Below are 17,472 nucleotides of genomic sequence, written 5' to 3'. Positions count from 1 at the left end.
TTTCGAAACTGAATACGGTTTGATCGCCCATTCATGGTCTTGTCTCATTTTATCCCGAGTTGTTGAAAAGTAGTGCTCGAAGGAAATCTCCAAACTTCGAAGGTGTTCACATATTTCACCAACCGACGTGCCGATCGCAATCTCCAGTTTATTTTCTGAAATCATTTAACACATTAACACATGAATCATTTAAACATTAATAAAAAATCATTTAACACATGAAAACCCTCCACCTCATACTTCTCAACGGATTCGGCCCAAAACTGGATTTTTCGTTGGAAGGCGTCGAAAGATGTGTAACTTGCAAAGAAAGCCTCATCTCAATCATTTTAATGGAAATATTTTATAAATATGACAGTATACATTGCCATTTCTCGTTATTGAAAACGTTGGCCAATTTTACTTTGTGGTCCATCAACAGAGATAAAACGTCAGAATGTAATTCCTGTAATGGGGAAAATGCTTTTCTACGAGACTGCCACCTCACTTCTGCATGGAGAAGCTGGTAATGATGAAAGCTTCCCGTCAGTATTGTGACGAGTCTTGTCTTCAAGGCGGCGACTAGATATAATTAATAATTTGAAAAGAATCATCCAAAACATTCTTAAAAGTGGCTGGCAGTTGTTTCATGCTAAAGTATGTCTGCGGAGAACAATGACTTTTGCCGCAATCCTTTGATTTATATTTTATTTTAGTAATCACTCCGATCGTTTGGCCAGTCATTGCTTTTGTGCCATCTGTGCACAGGTCAATTTGACCAAAGGATTTCGTTAGTTTTTGAAGGATTTTCTTGCAAATCACACACTAGATTTATACTCACCAGCCTCTATAAATCCCAAACCAAGGTGTCGTGGTAGTAACGCTTTTATGATATTCCCTTTCTCCTGGCTATTTGACCTGCACCTATTCGGAAACTTGTAGAATTTGAGCTTGCTGGATCAAGTATCAACAATTTCTATTGTTGGAAACCGAACGACCGTCCGGTCAAGTCCAGTCCGTTTCATTTACCTTACCTTTTTTGCTTAACTGTGCAAACATAAACGTAGAATAAATAAATAATTATTTAAAAACTTTCATTTTCATTACGCTGTTGTTAGTTTTTAAATTATATTTTTTCATTGTACTTTATTTTTGTAATTATTAATTTTTCTCGAAGTTCGCCGCGGACCCCCTAGTTCGTGTCGGCGGACCACAGTTTGGCAAGCCCTGATGTACATAAAGAACTTGACAACTAAATAATGTTTGAATTGTTGCGTAAGATTTGTGTACGGCACCCCACGGGGATCCCGGGTGTCGGGGTTGTATTCCTTTCCTGGCTATTCCCCTCCTTCCGTGCACAGTATTTCCTAGGTTGCTTTCTTTTCCAGTCCATCCACACTCGTCGTCCTCCTTACATCATCCAATCCCTCCAATTCAACTCCTCACATCTCACTCGTAAGACCCGCTCATCCACAATCGACCTTATCCTTCCACAACATGCAATCCATACCTTCGAAAGATCCTTTCTGATCCGAGCCCCTAAACTCTGGAACTCCCTTCCCCTTTCTATTCGTCACGCTGCCTCCTTTTCCTCCTTTAAATCCCACCTGTATAATCACCTCCTCTCCCTCCAAGCAGAGACCTCACGTTAACATTTGTTATTTTTGTTTAATATTCTCGTATTTTTTTCTTCTGGTATACATTGTGCCAAGATTTCTATCTTTTTTTTTTTACTTTTAACTTCATAGAAGGAACTTCCTTTATTTATTTCATGTAAATTATTCTTAGGGTACACCAGTCCCACAATAAAGTTATTTTTCTTCTTCTTCTTCTTCTTCTTCTTAAATAAACAAATAGAAATCTTCTTTAACGAAAACAGATGCTAAATAATGGCAAAATGCTACTAAATGTTTGTTTTGCCAGTTTTGGCGTATCTCCTACAGTTTATTTATAATTCTTGGATATAGAATTGTCAGAGGAGTATATTCAGGAACAGGGTGTCCCCCAGAGTGCTGTGCTAAGTCCCATTATTTTCTGCATTAGTAGTAAAAGGTCCTAGAACTAGTGCACTTTTATGTCCTAGATTATGCTCTATATTGACGATATAGAACTTCTTGTGAAGGATAAGATCTGACCTTTCTATGTAGAAGTATTTATGCGAATTCTTTCACCCTCTCTCTCTCTTTCTCTCCCTCTCACTCTCCCTCTTTCCCTCACCCTCTCTCCCTCAGCCTCTCTCCCTCCCCCTCTCCCCCTCACCATCTCCCCCTCACCCTCTCTCCCTCCTCCCTCTTACCCTCTTTCCTCTCTTCCTCCTCCCTCTCTCCCACTCCCACCCCCTCTCTCTCTTTTCTTTCTTTCGTGCCCTCTCTCTCTCTCTCCCCCTCTCCCTCTCACCATCTTCCCTCTCTTCCTCCTTTCCTCTCTCTCAACCCCTCTTTCTTTCTCTTTTCTTTCTTTCGTACCCCCTCTCTCTCTATCTCTTTCTATCTACCCAACTCTCTCTTTCTTTTTTCTTTCTTTTTTCTTTCTTTCTTGCCTCTCTTTCTCTCTCTCTCTCTCTCTCTCTCTCTCATTAATTAAGATTTTTAGTTGAGATAAAAAATCCCTCTCGTGACACTGACTTTTTTATCTCAAATAAAAACTTTTAAGTAAATTTTTATATTAAATTTTCTTTCTATGATGAGTTGTCAACAAAACGGTGCACTACTAACTTGTCATCCTTTTGTACAATACATATAGTAGGGTACATATATAATTTGGATTGTAGAACACTTTCGAATATTATTTCTTTTTATTTGTTCTTGTCAGACAGTAAGTAACCGAAAAACAATTTAACCATATCAAATGGCGACTGTCTGTTCGCAGAGCCATTCATCTGGAGTCCGTCTTTTATCATGGTTAAGGATCTCATTAAGCACAAAATAAATGGCCATATAAAAAAGTGCGAAAAATGTTCTCCAGATTCGTTCTACAGGTGCCAGGTAGGTGAATTTTCACTATAATTTATTCATTCCTTTGTAAAGGTTGTTTAAATGATATTGCTAAATTGTTGTATATGTTTAAATTCTTAGCTTTACATATTTAGACATATCGGATCATTGGATGTAGCGAATATGGCCCTTTCATATTTTGAAATGCTTGGCTGTATTACATCCTCTATCAGGACACACAGATACAAAATGGCGTGTTAAACACAGTATTAGACAAAAAGTTACCATTAGACCGGAAGAAAAATAAAGACAAGATACCAAACTAAAGAGATCTTTAAGCCAGGAACACACTTAACCGATGCTACGCCATGCGACGCTACCCGATGCTACCCGACGCAAATCCAAACTCCGATTTTCCATAAGGTTGCATTACCCCCGTGCACATCTACCCGATGCTATGCCACGTTTTGGTGGGGTGTGCACATCTATCCGACGCAAGCACACGTCGCGTACAGTCCACAGCGTTTATCACAATAATCACTATCACAATCGCAACGCATCTTTTGTTCTTAATGTACTATTTTGAGCAAAACCTTGTAATAAATTGTTAGTTAAATTTTATGAGCAAAACCGTGTAATAAATTGTTCCAATTTTAGTATATGTACCGCCGAAGTGAGTACAATAAATTGTTAGTTAAATTCATTATATCACAAAATCGTATTCCGGTGTTTTGATTAATTTTCTACCAAACCATTAAAATTAATTTTTTAAATAAAAACTAATTAATTTTTAATCACAGTTAATTTGGTTTATGTTAAGACAAGTATGTTGTAATTAATATAACGACAATAATACATGTAGTTTGAATAAAAATATTAGTGTCCGGTTCTTTTGTTTTCGACTGTACTCGATGCGACCCGACGAAAATCTGGACTGTGGGGATCGCAGAGCGTCGGGTAGGTTAGCGTGGCATAGCATCGGGTAGATGTGCACGGGGGTAATGCAACCTTATGGAAAATCGGAGTTTGGATTTGCGTCGGGTAGCATCGGGTAGATGTGCACGGGGGTAATGCAACCTTATGGAAAATCGGAGTTTGGATTTGCGTCGTGTAGCATCGGTTAGCGTCGCATGGCGTAGCATCGGGTAAGTTCCTGGCTTTAGGCACTTCGGATAAATAACGTCGCTTTATAAAGATGGGTGCATGAATACACAAATCAGTAAAGGAGGATCAAAGAAAAATCACACAAACCCATATCTGATGATGACGAACCGACATCTAACCAAAATAGATTAGCTTAGGCGGAACCAAGAAACGATCAAAATAGTTGTTGTTAAAGTAGTTGGTAGTTGGGGTGTTTTTTAAATTTTGTTTTGCATAAATTTTAGAAGAAGCATTTTTAATTAAGTTTAAAGCATTCAGAGATATTTTAAGGTTTTATTATTTTTGTTTTTTGTTTTTTCAGTGGCAAAGTGACGAAAGGAAAATAAGCTATTTATATTTGGTCTACAGATGGATCCACGCTCTCACATTTTTATGCATTGTATTTTTTTCAATGGCTGATCTACAGAAATCAGAGAATGTCTATTATTATCTGAAATGGCCGATATACCTTACGAACTGGTCCCTCGTCATCAACACCACTCAGGCATGTTTGGCTGTTTACTTCCTGATGCAAGCCTTCATCGCGTTATACGGACGAGGTAGGTACTTAACACATAAAATATAGACTGAGGTTTGGTTCGATCAAAGCGTTGAACCCCAGGTACACAAGATATTTTTTAGCTGACATACATCTAGCTATACTTATTCATTTTCTGGGTTTCGTACTTATTCCAAACCACATAACACGATAGTATTTACAAGCTTCAGCTATTAAAATTCTTGCCCTTCTCTTGGTTCACCAATCACTTATAGACTTTCTATAGGAGAAGAATAAATCAATATATGCAGGGTGTCAAGTTGATGTACGAACGGCACCAAATCCTTGGAAATAACCTTCACCCGTCGACGTATCACTTCACCACCACACTACAACTTATTCCTATTTACGCAAGTCCCTATCCAATGTTCGCTCTTTGGACTTAACTTAAGGCTTCCTTGGAATCACTCCAGTTTTCTATATTTCATCACGATTTTCCCAAAAACTATTTGGTCTATTAAAACCTAACCTTTTTCCCTATTTTATTTTTTGAATCAACTTAGAATACAGGTGTTTTTGAAAATATTGAATCTGGCAGGAAATTGTGAAAATTTTGTACACCTTGTTTTATACAAAAAACAATTATTGATCCACCTCTGGGTTGTCTATTTGAACATTACTCAGTAATATTTTTACCTATTATTGCTATATAAAATGAAAGAAATAATCGTTATTGTATAATGATTATTTTTAGAGAAAAGTGTGTCGAAATTACAACTCTTCAGGAGAATCCATTTGAGCTCGAATTTTTCCCTTTACTGCTCAATTTACACCTAAAAAATTATTTCACTTGCAATGTAGGATGTTGATAGATCATTTTGTCGGTGTGAAAGACAGTTTTTGACACAGTGTATACATAAAAGAAAAGGTAGAAATAATATGAAGGTATTGGTCTATAAAATGAAAAAATGGACCCTTTCAATATGATGAAGTGTTCTGGAGAAATGCGTACCGAAATTTGAAAAAATATATATATTTCAAGAGAAACAATTTTCTCATCGAGCTCGAATTTTTCCCTCTACCACCCAATTCATACCTAAAAGTATTTATTCCTCTTGCAGTTGGAAGTAGTTTAGCAGTGAAAGACAGTTTTTGATACAGTGAATACATAAAAGACGAGGGTCTTCAAACAACGTAAGGGATGGGCTGGTATACATCAAAACATTTATCTTATACTCCCCCCTCCAAAAAAAAAATTTTTACCAGTTCTTAAGCTTGGAATCTCTCGGGTTTACCTATTTTTGTATTATAAAACGAGAAAAGAGTCGTTTCAATATGATGAAGAGTTGTGGAGAAAAGTGTACCTATCTCAAACTTTAAAAAAATAAAAAATAATGATTATTTGGAGATCATGAGGTGAGGTCTGGTGTGATGTAGGTTTAGAAAAACATTTTTTTTATCATGCCAACGTTTCGATCTTTATTGAGATCATCTTCAGGGCCTGGGATTTATAAACATTGTTTAAATTATACAAATACATGTAAGATATGAAAAAGGAATTAATAAAGATCAAAACTTTGGCACGATAAAGACAAAGTTTTTCTAAACCTACGTCACACCAGACCGCACCTGACGATCTCCAAATAATCATTAATCAACGGTCACTAAATACACATTAAAAAATAATAATCACTTCTCAATCTTGTGGATCAGTTTTACCTGTTATTCTTCTATAAATCGAAAGAAGAATCGTTTCAATATGATGAAGGCTTCTGTAGAAAAATGTTGCGACTTTTGAGGAGAAACGATCTAGCTAGAATTTTTCCCTTTACCGCACAATTTAACCAACATGAACGTTAAACTTAACTGGTCTAATTGACCAAATTAATTATTATTCTTTTTATGTAAGATCTTGGTTGAGATGAAAAAGTTAGTGTCACGAACGGGATTCGAACCCACGACCTTCGGCTCAATACGCCGCTGCTGTAACCACTTGTGCTATTGTGACTTCGAAGTCGAATAAATTACACATCAAATTCATCCTTCAATAGGTAGTTGAATCTTTAGTTTATAAGGTAGTTTTTGACACAGAATACAAATCAAAGAAGAGGAAACGGCGAAAAGGATGAAGAATTCATGAAAGCGAGATACACCAGGACACATGATTCGCAACTTTCAAAAAATCATTTGAAGCAACTCTAAAGCTCGGAATTCCATGAGACTAGTTTCATTCCATACAAAAACGGCTTGTAGTCTTGTATGTATAGAAAATTATTGTTTTTGGTTATAAAAATGGTCGTTACTTTCTTAATGCCTATGCTTATTGTAAATTGAGCCATGAAGGTTTTAATGTGATTGTAAACTAATTACGTATTTATTAATTTTTTCTGAGGAAAACAAAACAAAGTTTTTTGAAAATTAAAAATTACTTTGATAAATTTTGATAAAGCACCATTGAATATTCTTGGTCATTTGCTGATGTAATTCGGTAAAAATGGGTTTGTAAATATTATTCCCAGTTTTTGTACCGCACCTCAGAGTTGTAAACATTTTTAAGTCACATCACTTTTCAATATTTTCTATTGGTTTTGAATTACATTTAAGTCCACTTGTCACAGGTGTAATTGTTTTCATTGTTCAATTGTGGCACGTCCCTCTGACTCATGTTCAAACCCTTCTGCGTTTTTTCTTTATACATTAATCTTTTATCGATAACGTCCGGCTGGGCGATAAGCTTTCGGATAATTCATACAATAACATTTTTTTTCTGGAAAATATGAAAAGCGAATCACAGGGTTATTTTGATAAAGAGCGAGCCTTCGGTCGCTTGTTTACGCTTTTATTTAAATTGCCAAAAATCGTTTGCAATTTTTAGCCAGTTTCTTTTAATCATTGAACATGCATATAATTATCTTTCCAGTTGATATTTTCTTATGAATTCTTCAATGAAGTCACGAACATTTAATCTTTATTTGTTTATCTCTTTTGAATAACCAGATGGCTCATAAAAAAAAGTTCCGTGCAGAATGGCTGTTACTCTTCATTAAACCTTTTTAACAAACGATTTATTTTCTATTTGCATTGTGACAAACCGTATAAACTTACAAAAGCATAAGCTTAAAATAGCTGCTGACAGGACATTCCGAAATAGCCAAAACAACATTAAATATTTGAGCAAAGTCTTCGTACATACTGGTTTGTAATGAATTTAACATTTTGAACTGACAAGACGTTCTTCATCCTGCAGACATAAAATTATTCCACAATAAATTGAGCTTTTAAAATGTTTTTAAATTGGGTAAGATTCGTACTTTTGTCTACATTTTAAACACCATAAATCTTTTGTTTACTTTTTATCATGAAATCACTCTTACATTTTCTTTTTTCTTGTTATTCTTCTCAAGTTCTTGTTGTTTATTTGCAACAATAAAGCACCAGATTATCGTGTGAAAAGATGATATTTTATTGAAGCATATATTAAAAAAAAAAAAAATCGCAGTCGATCCCATACCGTCACCACGTGTGGGCCAAATCCTGACCACCGCCAATACTATTTTGATCATTTGCCATATTGTGCAGATATGTGTTTCGCACTTTAATTTGACACGTGGGCACTAGCGATTATACTACCTGACGAAATTTTAACAGGCGATAAACAAAATTACCAAATATAATGGACTTTAGTTTATTGTTCTCTGATAGAGACATAGTCTGTACTGAACATTTAATTTGTTTTTAAGGATTTTATACGATAGATCAGATTATTTGAGTTAGTGAGGTCACAAGTGTGCATGGTTTTTTGAACTAGACATCGTGCATGCTTTCTTACCCGATTAAAACACCGATATAACTTGAAACCAAAATCGTTCATTGTTGTACACAAATCCTTATTGAATATGTGTTTATCGAATTTCTATAATTTATCAGTTTTGTTTAACAAATGTTAAGGTTGCTATGTGCTACAACGTGTATGCCTTCTTTCCCGGTTAAAACATTATGTTCATTGTTGTACGTAAATATTGAGTGAATATTTTATTTATTTTTATGTATTTTTGTGTCATATCAGCCTAGTTTAATTAGTGTTAAACATGGAAGTATGTTTTTTTCATACCTACTCACCACTTAAACATCGATCTATCTCGAAATCAAAATAATTCATTGTTATAAATTACTAATTATTTGGAGATCGTAAGATGCGTTCTGGTGTGACGTAGGTTCAGAAATAAATTTTCTTTATCATTACAACGTTTCGATCTTTATTGAGATCATCTTCAGGGCTCAAAGTGTTTGTTTGCTGTGTAGATGTGTCATTATCGTGCGTCGTTTTGAGATGGCACTCACGCGTGGTTTATAAATCCCAGGCCCTGAAGATGTTGGATTTATGTTGGCACGATAAAGAAAATGTTTTTCTAAACCTACGTCACACCAGACCGCATCTCACATCTCCAAATAATCTTCAACTAACGATCACTAAACACCACACACGTTATAAATTACTGCTTATTGAATATTTCATTTATTTTTTATAGAGTTCTATGTCATATCAGTTTAGTTAAACTAGATTTAGGGTTGTAAGTAGGTATTCTTGTTTTTACGTAGATACAGTAAATATGTACTAAGTAAATAGTAAGTAAATATGTAATTTTTTTGAGTATGGAATATTTTGTGATTTCATGTTTAGGGTCTTGCTTTTATCGGTTTTATGGATCGGAATTTCGCCGTCTTCAGTGTGTTATTTTGCTTAAAACGTAATCCACCCCCTTTCGTTGGTTCATGGATCGTTCTCTATCTACGTCTAGCTCTATCATGAAAATGTCATGAAAGATATTTGGTATAATAAAGCTTTCCCTCATCATGCCACAAACCCAATCATCTATGGTTTTATATCATGCTTATGCATATGTTTCCGCTTCTCAAAGCTAATTACAATCCAATTACAAGTTTAATTTTGATTTAATTGGAATGGTAAATCGTTCCATCACTGTTAAACAACTACTAAAAAAAGGTTTGCTTTAAAAATTTGTGCTGAGTCAAGTGAGGGCTGTTATTAAAACAAACACGTCCCTAGTCACATCTCCGATTACAGAAAATGTCAAGGGATTGCAGCTAATTTAATTCGTCACAATTGGCGGCTTCCATTTAGAAATTTATTGAAGCTCTCTCACAATGCCCATGTTTTACAATATACTGAGAATATTCGATTATAATATCAAAATTGGCATTTTTTTTCGTAAGTCCTAAAAAAAAATTTCCTTTCCGACTTTACTCAACCGTATTGACTAGTTATGTACAGCTTCAATTACATTTCTACTTTTTTTAAACACACGTAAACATTCCATAGTATTCTAATAATAAAACAATGACTGATCAACTAAATTAATTACGATTGTAAGAAATGAACCAATTGTTTTGTAACATTCGTGGTTATGGAGAGCCAAGTTGATGATCTGTGAAAGTTAAGTTAAATAATGCCTCCCGAAATTACCCGATAAAGATCTATTGAGAGCACCTGCGGATGCCGAACTTCTAATCAACCCGGAAAGTTGCAGGTGAATTACAACCTGTCAGCTATTCGATGGCTGAAGTGCGCCTTCTGATAACTTCATTTAACACAAAACTTGATAAAAAGCATATATTTGGGCAAAGCAATAAGTTCAAATGAATGGTTTATAAATACGCCGGATCTTTTTGTATCTAGGCAACAACGGATTGACAACAAAGATGACCTGGATGCATTAGAAGAATTTAGAAAGAAAGCAACTTTTAAATTGATTTTATGACTTTTCAGGTCGATTTGATAGTGAGAGTTCTGTTCTAGCTAAATTATAATACCCGCATAATAAATACCTTTAAGTCCCAGGAGACATGAGAACGCATGGGCAAAAAAAAATATTTTACGATTGTCTTAATTGTTCTTTTTTTCTCAAAGAGATGTAGTGTTTGTGATGTATGTCTGTGTAGTGTTTATGTTAATTTAATGGAATGAATGTAATTTATTAGCGCGAAAGGAAGGGATTGTTTAGCTCCGCCCTAACGAATATCAAGTACTGCGGGGGAGTGAATGTTACCAGACTTCTATGTGTGTATAGGGTGATGATGTGTATATATAGATGTTTTGTTTCTATTCTGTAGTTGACAACCACCAACAACAGAAAGCAGAGAATTATTCAGAAATCGTGAGATGCGGTCTGGTGTGATGTAGGTTTCAGAAAAACATTTTCTTTATCGTGCCAACGTTTCGATCTTTATTGAGATCATCTTCAGGGCCTGGGATTTACAAACATTGTTTACATTTAACAAATACATTTAGGATGTGGAAAAGTGAATTTATACAATGCAAAATATAGTTTTTATATTTAATCAAAGTATTTCTACTCACTCAAAGTGTTTGTCTTCTGTGTTATTGTGCCATTCTTGTGTGCGAAAAAGCAGAGAGTCAGCCAGACCGAGACGCCCAAAAAGCTGCAGGTTGAAAAATATGCGTGAAAGACCAGGAAAAGAAGGAAAAACACGCAAATGGTCGGCTATGAACTCTGCTGTTTGTTGGCTCTTTTACATCCCACATTATTATTATTTTGAAAGAGATTATTTCTGCGGCTGTAGTGAAAAGTGGGTCAAGTCCAAAAATCAAAACAACTAGATTTTTCTTAATTTTTGACTTAACACGCTTTTCACTGCGACCTAGTTTATATCACAGAATTTTAATAAGCGTACATGTCGTATCCTTAAATTTAGGTTATCTTTAGAATATTTTTTCTTGACACCTCGATAACACAAGCTGAAAATTGTCGGTCTGTTTCCGTATTGATTTATGCCCAATGTTTCTTTTATGAAAGGTCGACCCATCGGCCCTGCACGTGTATTATTGTGAGGGCAACTGCAAAACGTGTTCTCTTACAATCTCATGTCCTAAAAAAGGTATTTTTTTCAACTTGTGAGATTTGTTGAAAAGTCGTAATGTTCGCCCATCTTTTTTTTTAATTCTGGCGCCTAACTTGAACCTCCTTGCTTCAACGCTTACTGATTATAATTGTTGTACGTTTGCATCTTACTTAAGCCTTAAGCGAATGATTGCTGAAAAATACTTTTAAAAAGCATCCATCCCAAGGATGAAATAAACCGGGGAAAACAAAGTGGTTAAATCATTCTATAATACCGCGAAATCTGAGACAACTGAGAGGTGTCTTATCTCGATATAGAATTGGAAAGATTCTTGAACAAGAAATTACATTGGCCTCCAGTTTTTTTTTTACATATGGCCTCCTAATTTGCTTTTTCTTCCCTCCAACAGTTCGAGAGAACCATTTTTTAATTGGGATCCCAGTGGAACTTTATGGTCTTTGAGAATCTTTCTTGCTCGCGGTAAAAAACAATAAAATACTAAGTGTATTCCGGTGGTATACAAAAAATATACTACATACAAGTGCATTTACTCTCACGAAAATCCTTGAATTTTAGATACGTAGCCTAGCCTAACCCAATCCAACTTAAACTACTCGTCCCTTACTGTAGCCTAAGCTAACCTAACCCAACCTAACCTAAAATAAACGGTCCTTTACTCTAAGCCAATCCAACATAACCTAAACTACTCGTCCCTTACTGTAGCCTAAGCTAACCTAACCCAACCTAACCTAAAATAAACCGTCCTTTACTCTAAGCCAATCCAACATAACCTAAACTACTCGTCCCTTACTGTAGCCTAAGCTAACCTAACCCAACCTAACCTAAAATAAACCGTCCTTTACTCTAAGCCAATCCAACATAACCTAAACTACTCGTCCCTTACTGTAGCCTAAGCTAACCTAACTCAACCTACCCTAAAATAAACGGTCCTTTACTCTAAGCCAATCCAACATAACCTAAACTATCTCGTCCCTTACTGTAGCCTAACCTAACCTAACCCAACCTAACCTAAAATAAACGATCCTTTACTCTAAGCCAATCCAACATAATCTAAACTAACTCGTCCTTTACTCTAAATTAATCCAACCTAACCTAAACTAGCATTCGTTGTCCAAAACAAACCCTACCTACCCTAACCTCCCTAAAAATTAAAGGGTAAAATGACACGGCCTTTTTACGACCTTACTCACCACGACCTTTTTAACAGACTCCAAAGCTCTTCCTAGAGTAACCTTCCGGCCTGTTTTCCTCTCCCAGGAGAAAAATCTCAGCCTACTTTGACTTTCACACAAAAGAGACATGTTCGGGTGTTTCTTTTTGTTTACAATATCTGCACACGATTCTGATGCTCCGAGTAAGTAGAGATGACTCGAAGTTTAGATGGAGCTAAGTGTTTGGCAATTTTCGTTTAATCGCACTTTTTGTAGCCAATAATCCTTCCTCGATGCCCCTCAGTACAGAAACAAGGCTAGGAGGCTTTAGCTTTTCCTCTCCCATCAAAGGAAATCTCAGCTTTGGCACCAATAAAAGATCCGTTGTTTCTTCTTCTTCCTGGTCGTATGTACGCAGGCGTGTTTCTGCTGCCCCAAATGTATGCATACGCGGGAGTTTGCAGTGCCCAGACAGCAGTCCCTCTAACATTCAAGTTCATCATTATCTAGAGCTCTTCGCTATGCTTGATGCTTTTTACCAGTTCCCAAACCTTTGTTATCCCATGAGAGAAAACCTAGTGGTCGCCTTTATTTCTACCAAGTGATGGAGTAATATAAATAACTATTTGAGTGAATAGAAAGAATGTTCCTAAGAATACGTATTGAGCCAATAATGAACTATCGAAAGCCCCTTTCTAACTTTGGTAACTAAGGGAGATCAAAGACTACCCAACAACCGCTACCGTGAGAATTCTGATTCCTATAGTTAGAAAGTGATCAGAGAACGAATTGGCAGGTAACAACAACCGTAAGAAAGTAATAGTATTTCCTTTATACTGATTTTTTTTAATGTACAAGTCTCTGTTAGCGAGGTATTATAATACATGTCCTACATCAATACTTAAAAATTCCTGCATCACTTCGTCACAGTGGATCTTAGTTCATTGACATCGATAAGGACCAGAAAGGACTACATTGGAATTCGATGTCAACATTCTTGCCAAGATACTAGACTACATTTTAATTCAATTAATCTCAAGAGGTCGAAGGAGCAACGAGCTGGTTCCTCTTACAGTTGTTCTCCTGGAAAGTTATTTTAAAATTTGACTATGTTTATACTCATTAGTCACTCTAATTTGAAGATTTATTGCGATCGAATAAAATCATTAATCGATAGTTTTTAGTCTACCCACGTCATGTTTTTATTTCGGTTTTCACATATGCTGGATTTTCTAGCTAGTTGCTTTTTACGAATGTTCTTTTTTATTCGTGTGATTCTTAGGCCAATTCCACACCATATTGAAAACTAGTACATGAAATCAGCTGATTACAGATGGCAACCAGAACTCGGATATTTGTTTTTGATCAATTATTCATGAGGTAGGGCAAGAAATGTCTCAATAAACGTCGTTTCTTTTATTGATGCTTTAATTTTAGACATTAACGTTTATTTTAAATTTTCTGGCAAATTGAAGTAGGAAATAAAGTCAAAATAAAGTAGATCATTTACTTGAGCGCAATCGATTAAAGTTTACCGTACTTTCAACCTTCATTAATAAACTTCAAGGAGACGCTTACAACCAGTGTTTTCTTATCTTTATCACTGTCCTCCTCATTTGCTTTGGGTTACATCTAAGGTTCCAAGAGAGATTTTGTATAATTAGAAATTTTTGTACAAAGAAAATGTTTACGACCAGTATAGTGTTTTTTTAAATTTACTTCTGTCCTGCTAATCAGCTTTTGGTTCCATCCAAGGTTCCAAGAGAGATTTTGTATAATTAGAAATTGTTTGTACAAAGAAAATGTTTACGAGCAGTATAGTGGTTTTTTTATTTACTTCTATCCTGCTAATCAGCTTTTGGTTCCATCCAAGGTTCCAAGAAACACTTGAATAATTAAAAAATTTTTGTACAAAGAAAATGTTTACGACCCGTATTGTTTGTTTTCTTTACTCTTGATCTCTTCGTCAGCTTTTCATTTTCTAGCTGAGTGTTTTACCTTGGATGAAATCCGTCCACTCCATTTGGGGGGTCTATATTTGCCTAGAAATTAATTTATGACTTACTTGAATAGTACAAAAAATCCAAAACAACAGATCCGATATGCCCGTCATGCCTGGAACTACAGATTTCAATTAGGTCATGAATTCAATTTTTAACTTAATGCTTTTTGTTTTGGAAAGGACCTTACATAAAAGAATAATTAATTGAAATTGTAATAATATCTCTCTCTCTCACTATTACTCTCACTCTCCCTCTCTTTCGGTTCCATCCAAGGTTTAAAGAAACTGTGAATAATTAGCAGATGTTTACGACCATTATAATTGAGATGGGAAGTTAGTTCCCGAGGGGATCGAGGTCACGATAGCTCAAGTGGTAGAGTAGCAGCGTATCAAGCCGAAGGTCGTGGGTTCGAATCCCGCTCGTGACACTGACTTTTCTATCTCAACTTAAAAAACCTTAATTAATTGGATATTATTAATTGGTCAAGCGGTCCACGAAAAATAGTGAATTTAATGACCATTATAATATTTTTCTGAAATTTACTTCTCTCCCCTTTATCTGCTTTTGGATCCAAGCATGTTCCAAAACCAGTTGAATAATTAGAAGTCCTTTTTTTATATCAGAAGACGTTTACCACTAGTATTTTTTTTTACTCTTGTTCCACTCATCAGCTTTTGGATCCATCCAACGTTTCAAGAAACAGTTGAATTAGTAGAAGATGTTTACGACCAGTATAATTATTTTTTTACTCTATATCTGTCCTCCTCATTAACTATTGGTTCCATCCAAGGCTCCAAGAAGCAGTTGAATAATTATAAAAAGTTTGTTTACATCTAGAAAATGTTTACGACCAGTTTTTTTTAAATTTGGGGTGTAGATATATAGATATAAAACATCCAGCCATTTTATATCAGAAATATACCTCCATCCTATGCAGTGTAGCCAACACCCAAGCTAAATTTGCTATAATAATATTGAAAGTTAATATAATAAATATATATAACGTTAGCAATTAAATATCTCCTAATTTTGTAATAGTTCATGTAAAATAGAAATATATTTTTTAAATTTATTTATTTGTAGCCTATACATACTTGTACATAATACAAATGTGATCTCAATGTATATTGTTTACCGCTCGGTCACAGCACTAACACTGATGCCAGCGCTGCACCCGGAGGGCGCATGCCATGAGAAGCCAGCCAGTGCTGGCACTCATTTTAATAGATTAAGGGGCAAGGAGGTCTCGGGGCCATCGTCGTTTTAGGCGACGTGGTGGATTCTCGGGATGGGAATATGTGGAGAGGGCTCTAGCGGTAGGGTTAGGATGGATCGATAGGTTGGTATGAAATTTTTGGAATCGGAAATGGATCAGTTCGTGGACAAAAGGAACGTTGAGGTCTTTGTGGATAGTGAGGTTAGAGACGTAAAAAGGAGCTTTGACGATTTGTCTGAGGACTTTTGATTGGAAGGACTGGATACGCTGGATATTGGATGGTTTGGCGGAACCCCACAGTTCCACACCGTATGTCCAAAGTGGTCGCAGTAAAGTCTTGTATAAGGTCAGTTTAGTGGTGATGGTTAACCCGGATTTTGGTCCTAGTAGTCTGCGTAATTGTCCAAGTCTTCTGTTGAGTTGTTGTCTTTTAAGTCTTGTGTGGGGATTCCACGTCAGTCTGCTGTCAAGGTATAGTCCTAGGTATTTGACTTGAGTGGAAGTCGGTATCTCTTCATTGTTGATGTATAGTGGAGGGCAAGACTGTTTTTTCAAAGTGAACGTACATTGGATGCACTTTTCTCCGTTTAGCCTTGTCCTCCACTTTTTGAACCAACCTTTGATGAGCTCAAGGTGTTCTTGGATATTAGAGGTAGCTTGGGTAGGATTCAAGTTATATTTAAAATATTCAAGAAATATTTAAAAATTTAAAGAACTTTTGTATTCAGTGAGTGTGGGTGAAAGTGTAATGCGACACTTTATTAATATTTTAAAATAAATTTTAAGATAATGATGTGTTTTTTTTCTAGATGATGAGCTTACCGGTTTCAACATGAGGTTATGCCTGAGAACGTATTGGATCCTTCACACCATCTCCTTATCGGTCTCGACAGGAGTGTCTATAATATACTGGAAATTTATCTACTCACCAGGTGAGTTAAACTGAATTTCTTAAAAGCTGGAAGTGTTTAGGGGTCGACCAGACGGTGATTCCATCAGTCAGGTCCGCAGGCGATTCAGGTCTAAAGAATCACAGTGCAGGTTTAGGGTCGTAACTTGGTAAATATCCATCTGAACTGATCCTAAGATTTTTTATTAAAATATTGTCGCTGTGACGTGATGAACCTGCGAACTACTAAATTCGTAATCCTATTAGTCTGATTATCATAACAATTATCCCACTAAAAAAAATTTATTTATTAATTTTAATCAACAATCATTACTACTTAATTAAATGATAAAAAATTGAATTAATTATGTAGGTTTTTGTTTTAATTTACGATATTTCGTTTTTTTTCTCACTGTAAGCATTTATTATAGCTATTACGCTTTGGAACTGGACTTTAATTTTTCGTTAATTGACGCCAATGCGTGGGCAGAGGTGAACAGACCAGCCGGCCGGTTTCTCCAGCCAACTTCAATTTACTTTCGCCGAAGCTTGTAATTTCTATTGATTGTTACGTCATTAACAACGCGTTACAAAAAAGAAAAGAAAAAAAGAAGAGATAAAATATATGTAACTGTATACAATCATACTTATGTGGTTGATGTCAAAAACACAGTGACAGGCAAAAAATTCCACCTACTTGTAATATAATTTGATTTAGATATATTTTTATATATTAATCAAAGTTTCGGGCTTTGT

The 17,472-nt window shown here is 35.6% G+C and overlaps 1 protein-coding gene across 1 annotated transcript in view; it reads left to right on the top strand.

Annotated features, from left to right (window-relative positions):
- Window positions 1-17,472, top strand: part of LOC106665409 (protein rolling stone) — a 76,017-nt gene that overhangs the window by 29,575 nt on the left and 28,970 nt on the right. Inside the window, exons 3-5 of the mRNA XM_024226914.1 lie at window positions 2,848-2,963; window positions 4,378-4,615; window positions 16,637-16,759. Of these exons, the coding sequence (XP_024082682.1) occupies window positions 2,848-2,963; window positions 4,378-4,615; window positions 16,637-16,759 (477 nt within the window). The remainder of the gene's footprint in view (window positions 1-2,847; window positions 2,964-4,377; window positions 4,616-16,636; window positions 16,760-17,472) is intronic.

Source organism: Cimex lectularius, unplaced genomic scaffold (assembly GCF_000648675.2).
Source record: "Cimex lectularius strain Harlan isolate CLEC.00 unplaced genomic scaffold, Clec_2.1 scaffold9, whole genome shotgun sequence".
Taxonomy (NCBI): Eukaryota; Metazoa; Arthropoda; class Insecta; order Hemiptera; family Cimicidae; genus Cimex; species Cimex lectularius.
Note: the sequence above shows the minus strand (reverse complement) of the source record. Positions and strands in the feature narration are given on the sequence as shown.